Source organism: Rhipicephalus microplus, unplaced genomic scaffold, assembly GCF_043290135.1.
Source record: "Rhipicephalus microplus isolate Deutch F79 unplaced genomic scaffold, USDA_Rmic scaffold_18, whole genome shotgun sequence".
In the NCBI taxonomy this organism is placed as follows: domain Eukaryota; kingdom Metazoa; phylum Arthropoda; class Arachnida; order Ixodida; family Ixodidae; genus Rhipicephalus; species Rhipicephalus microplus.
Window position 1 is genome coordinate 2,675,472 of NW_027464591.1, and position 6,743 is coordinate 2,682,214.

Sequence of the window (6,743 nt, forward strand, 5' to 3'; positions counted from 1 at the left end):
ACCCCGCTAGGGGGATGCGGAAGCACATGCACAGCAATGGCTGCGTCCGTCGCATTGTTTACTTCCAGATGCACTTGCACATGTGTAGGTAAGGTGTTTTCTAGTATTTCAAGATGACATGTACCACAGCTGCTACTTCCACGAAGACAACGTGGTCTGAAGATGATACGCAGGTGCGAAAATAACAAATATACGCTGTGCTACAAATCTGGCAATCGCCACTGCCATCATTTTCTAAGTGCACTTCACTTTCTCATGTAGCAGCGAACCGCCGAAATGACTCTCCGTGAGCGTAAGTACACTCACACAAAGTGCACTTAAGGTGCCACGTGTGACAGGGGTATTAGTCTGAGTTAATGTAGAAGTATGTACCAACTGGCCCAGCATTCCACTTTATTAGTCTGAGTTCTTGCGGAGGAACTCACTTTTTACCATGTGGTCGCTGACTGACCTACAAAAATTACCATCCGTTTCTGAATCACCGAGCCTTCAAGGGTTAATTGTCTTGAAAGTAAACTGGCCTTCATTTTGTCAATTTTATGCCCCGATAATATAAATGTCAGGCATGACTGCGAGTTTTATTTTTCAAACATTAACGTATGTGCTTCATTGAAAAAGGTATGTTTCACCGCTAAGGCGAAGCAATAAATGCGATAGTGACAAATCGGAATGTCACGCTAATCACGGCAAGCAACTCGGAACTAGCAGCGCGCTGCTCAAGCACAACGAGTGCACGAAAAAAACACACATGGGCTGACCACCAACTTCAAACTGTCACAGTTTAGTACTTAAAACACACTCCTCAAACACAAAAGAGAACGCTCAGGTACACAAAGGACAGCTGAGAAATAAGCCCTGTTACAGTTCCTGCTTCGTGTTTCAGCAGAACGCTCTTTTGGCAGAAGTGGTCACTGCGGTGAGGGAAGTAACAATTGTTTGCTACGTAACGTCAATACAAACTTTCTAGAGAAAACAGAAACCGTGCAAACCACCCGAACATGAGGTAAGCTCGTGCGCATGGGTGACCACACCCTGTAGGGCAATTAACAGGTGGTAGAGTTAGCGATATGCAACGATCGGAGTGACGATTTTTAAAAAAACGTGTTTCGTGCCTTCTTATCGGTGATCAAAATAACACGATAAAACTCTTCCAAGATTTGCCTACCGCACTCAGTTAATGGTGTATACGCTGTTGATATACTGAAAGACATACCCTCTGTGGCCGTGTCATCTAAGGCCACGCACTGTGAACCGAAGAATCGCAAGCAGATACCTTTGTCACAAAAAATATGTTCCTTTGTTGCGCCCTACAGCAAAATCGTGTGGCATGACGCAGTACATTGAAAGGAAGAGCCGTTACGACGCTTTGTGGTTGCGTTTGGCCCACCACAATAGTGCCACCTGCTATAGCGCACAACTCCCACCTACTAGCGCTGTAGCTCAAAACAAACTATAACGGCAGCCCGCTATGGTTTTGCAACGGCTGGAAGCTTACGCGTCAGGTGCATCAACCAAGACAGTTTTCCTGTCGCATGTAATGTAAGCAATCATTATTCGATGTATTTGCGCCACAATATCTGTCCGCACTATAAGAAGTCATGTAGGAATCGTTAAGGAAATAATCAACTGGCGCTGACTCACCTTGGGGCGCTTGCAGAGCAGGTTCCCCAGGCTCTTCGAAAGCAACATGCATCTTCAATATCAGGCCTAGTGTTCGTAAAAGAACGCGTGGAGCAGCACGTGCTAGATCACGGACAGATTCTTCTTCCTCTATTGCGATGGCACGTTGTCTCGAGCATCGCCGCCTCTACTAAGATTTTTTTTAATGAAAGTTAAAGTAGGACAGACACCAAAATTCGACGGTAACCTGACATGAAACTGGCTGCAGCGTGTATTTTGCCTGCTCGCACGAAGAGCTGAATATTTAATTTGAACACTGTACCGGATACTAGCCTCCCCATGCTATCACTTCAAATACACGTGTAAGCATTATTGTAAAAAGAAAAGAAAATAAAGCACTTCACGTGAAAAAATATTTCTGATTCATTCATGTATTTGCTAATTAGGAAATGCCTTGCAGTGTTAGCCTATTGGCTTCAAATGGCATATACGAACAGTGGCCTTAGCTCTCTTAAATTACGAAACGTAGGTTCACTAAATAAGCTACAATATAGTAGTTGATGAAAAGTTTTATGAGTCAAAACCTATTTACTGTTTTACTTTACAGCATATTTTATAGGGGAGCTCCACAATGACTGCCTTGTGACTACGACAAAGGCCGGAACGTGGTGACCTGGTCTGTATTAGATGTCAGCCGGAAAACAGGCCCTTGGCACAGCCTCTGTATCACTCCCGATCAGATCGTGTTGCCACGGTGACAGTGAAGATGAACACTGTCATGTGCTCGAAGATGACTGTAAAACCCCGCTTTTCTTCATGTGCTCGCGTTGCGTTCAATGGATCCGGGGGATTGGCACAACAGTCCAAAAATCGCTCATAGGAAGCCATCTATTAGCCACTGGCTGATTTGAACGTGGCGCGCTGGTTCATTACAGAGATCGCCACGCCAGGCCCCGAATTATCCACGCGTGCACGCCCGATCACACCGAAAAACCCGCGCTTTCCAAAAAAAAGTACTTAAGGTCGCGAGGCGCGCGTGACGTGTTTTCTTTGCCTCCGCCATCTCTGCCTGCTTAGCTTCCGACTCTTTTGTCGGGACGAGAAAAGAAAGAATGCAATTGCAGCAGGCGTCAAATCTTTGTAACTTAATTCATTCGCACCAGATGGATTCTTAAAATTTTCATGGCGTTATATTCATGAGAAAACGCATGCTCTGGGAGTTTAAAAACACTCCTCCCGGCTTCACCTCAAACAACTGGGAGAGGACCCACAGGCGCTCACTTCTCATTTAATGAGCTCTTTCAGTGAACTCATTCCATCGTTACTTAAAAAAGTGTGTCAGGGCCACTTTAAGGTATGACAAAACGAAGGTTACTTTGACCTATCATAGAAGGTTATGTCGCGGACTTCGGAAATGCATTTCGTGTAAATTCAGGCGCAGCTATCATCTGCTTCACAACGTAGACGTTATTGAGCTCTTCTGTTTTGGTTAAGTTTGCTTTTCGAAGTGTCTGTCCCGCTGGAAGATTTTTTTCAAGCTTTGCTTATCGCGGCGCTGCAAATGCCTTTCACGTACACGGGAGCGAGCAGCGGCACGGCGTAGAGAAGGCAAAACATGCGACGTACATCCCCTGTTTTTATTTTTCTAGCAAAGATGGCGCTGGCTATCAAGAGTTACAGCGCCACCAAGCGTTGCGTTGAGAGGCTATTTTGGTACCATTTAGAAAAATTCTCACGAGTCCATTGTCGTTGTGCACTCGTGCAGAACTTCCCCATATCAACTGAAAGTCGACCTTTGGGTGGTTTAGAGGCCATTTAAGGTCTCGAACCGACTGGCTGCCTATTTTCTTGCTCCTGAATCGCGCCTCTCGAGAGAGGTTTTAAATCACTCCCTTGAGATTGGCTACAAAACATCATTGGAGTGCGTTAACAATCGTTCACATTCCCTTTCGTGATATCTGGGCTTTCACATGCCAAAACCTTGACATGATTATGGGACGCGCTGTAGTGAACGGCTCCGAAAATTGCGGCCCTCTGGTGTTCTTTACCTTGCACGGACATTGAACAGTAGACGAGCCTCTGGCACATTCACCTCCAACGAAATGCTATCACCTCGGCTCGGATCTAACGTGCAACCAAACCCGACCATAACAACCTTAACATTAACCATTACAACCAATGTACCGCTGAAGCTGACTCCGCGATGTCTCTCAAAGAATCGGTTGGAACTATAACATGACCATAAGTTGGAACTATAACACGAGCATATACCAATCTTTACCATAACCAGGCATTGCGCAGTCCACTTCAGCGGTACAGTGGTTGTAGTCATTACTGTTATGGTTGTTATGATTGTGGTTTTTGCCTTATAGTTCCAACCCGATTCTTCGAGGGACATTGCGCAGTCCGCTTCAGCGTTACAGTGGTTGTGGTGGTTACGGTTAAGGTTGTTATGGTTGTGCTCGGTCGCGCTCCTGAAACGCGAATGTAATAATTATTTCGCATTTTAAGAGCTGGATTTCATCAAAATTTTGCAGAAGAACGTGCTCGCAACTCGAAATCAGTATTGCATTCAAGTTTCGTAACGCTTGAGGCCACTTGTGTTATTCAAAGCTTAATTGGAAACCAACGAACCGCAGGGCGCGAGTTTTGTTCCCGGCAGCATTTAGATAGGACCGAAAAGCAAGGAACTCCTGCGTCCTATAGTGAAGGTGCACGTTAATCACCCCAAGTGGTCGAAATTTCCGAAGCCGTTCCCCATAACGTCATCTCTCAATCATATCGAGGTTTTGAAACGTTAAACCCCAACCATTATTATTATTAACAAACGAAGCACAAATGTTCTTGTGTAGAAAATGCAGCGTGAGGAAAGAATCGTACGAACATGCGCGCTGAGCTCAGCAGACGACGAGTATTAAATCCATGCCCTCAAGCTTAGCAGTGCGACTCCTAACCGTCCAGTGGGTCACTTCTGAGACGTGGATTTGCATTATCACAGTCTCCTTTACTTCATTCAATACCAGTCCAAACGCGCGCTCTTCGACGGGAGCCGCCGATGCGCCTTAGTTCAGAGAGTGGCTGGGGCGTGACACTACATGAGGCTTAGAAGTTTGGCAGCTTGGGCTAGTTGGTATGGCATGACGATAGTTATAGCAGAGAACAAAACGACGACACAGAGACAAGAAGGACACGTTCGTGTCCTTCTTGTCTCGGTGTCGTCGTTTTGTTCTCGTGCTATAACTATCGTCATGCTACTTGAGGGGCATGGCTGCGTGACCCACACGTGCTTCCGAGCAGTTTCCCCCGGAAACGCGATGTAAGTACGTGTTTCGCACTCCAGTATCATGCGCACGGCCGCTCGCCATGCGTCTGTCAGCTTCCTTCTTTTGCATTCCTTTTTGTGGCGCCACCTCACAGCGCTACAGTCGGTGAGAAGCAGAGCATAAAAAGTAAAGTATACCACAGTTCATTTGTATGCTATAAAATTATTGCCCTTTTTTTGGAACTACTACCTTTGTAGCGTGGATGCATGGAAAATAGAAGCAATGCGGTGTCGTAGGGGGGAGTCTAAATTTATTCTCAGGTTGTCACCGACTATAGTTTTGCAGCAGTGTCCCCATGACGTGTTCCCATTCGTTGCAAGCATAGCACCGCGAACGGCAATGCGCTAGCTCGAAACATCGTATCGCTTACAGAGCCAGCGTGACCACCAACATTGTGATGAGAAAGAATGCAAGACGCCCCCCCCCCCGAATATGTACACAACTGAACAACAATTACTTTATATTATTCCCGTCGTGCGGCACTGCATGAGGGACTCTCTTCCCCGTGGCCGCAAAGCGCTCGCAAGCTCGGTAATGGGGAGAACAGGAAAGGGCTAAAAGAGATGGCAATGAACGGCTGGATCAGATGCATCTGGCTATCATTCTCAAAATACAGGAGGCGCTTGTATATCACACGTGGCAAGCCACCTGCTTAGCTGCATATATGTTCATTTTTCATGTTCAGTTGGCTTATCTTGTTTGAATGGCCCGTGCACGTTAAAGAACCCCAGTGGGTTGAAATTTCCGGAGCCTTCCACTATGGCGTCTCTCATAATCATATGGTGGTTTTGGTACGTTGAACCCCACATATATATCTAACTTGTTTGAATGGCCCGTGCACGCAAGGCTTTCAAAAGACACACACGCGCGCGCGCTTCTCTATGACCCTTGCCTTTTCCAATCATCATAATCACGAGCGTTTAACTATTATGCACATATTTATATTGAAACCAGACAAATGCAGGTGACGATAATCTCGCCCCTTTTTCCATTTTTCCTCTCTTCTTTCTTTTTTTTTTGGTGGGTCAGAATGTCAGCCAAGCTCACACAGTCTTGTTTTCTCTTACCCATCCGGGCCGCAAGCATTTCCCTAATCCTGTTCAAAGTGAATGGTCTCCAACCTTACATCTAGGCGTAACCAGCGTGAGCCGTCGATATTTTAAGCGATTTGTCACCGCGGCAACTGAACGACGTCTCATGGCGGTTTCTGACCACGCCAGAGCTCACAGCCATAGTGTTCTGTTTGCGCCCTTATGCGCATGCGCTACGGTGCCACCTCCTCGCCGAGCACCCGACAGCATGATATGCTCGGCAATACGCGGCAATTCTGGCGATGCTTGGGTGACATATCAGTCGTTGCTGATAAGAGCGCGGCCGCTACCGCAGGCCAGTACCGCCACCGCTGCGCAGCAGGCACATAAGTGTCTGGAACTCGACCGCCGCGGACGAGGTAAGGCTTGTCTGGTACTAACGGGGCACGTATATAGTGAGCTCTTTGCCGACTCAAGTGTACTAATTTTGTGCTTCTCTTGTTTCTTCTTTGTGTTAGGGGATTTACTAACACGGATACGACGATTGGTAACTTGGACGAGCGCTCTTTGTACTAGCTTTAGCACTAACATTGACTTAAGGATGTTGGCAGCGGTACTTTGTTGCGTATCACGACAGCCACGCATTTAAAAAAACTTGCGAGGGATTAACTGACAAATGATTTTTGTGAGCCGTCGTCACTGGTGACGTGTGATGCGTTGGCTCGAGTCTGGAAAACAACGTCCTGAGGAGGAAAATAGCTAATGCTTT

The 6,743-nt window shown here is 46.5% G+C and overlaps 1 protein-coding gene across 1 annotated transcript in view; it reads right to left on the reverse strand.

Moving 5' to 3' along the window:
* Window positions 1–1,693, reverse strand: part of LOC142785166 (phospholipid-transporting ATPase ABCA3-like) — a 51,505-nt gene extending 49,812 nt beyond the window's left edge. Inside the window, exon 1 of the mRNA XM_075883621.1 lies at window positions 1,642–1,693. Coding sequence (XP_075739736.1) covers window positions 1,642–1,693 — 52 coding nt within the window. The remainder of the gene's footprint in view (window positions 1–1,641) is intronic.
* Window positions 1,694–6,743: the final 5,050 nt, after the last annotated feature.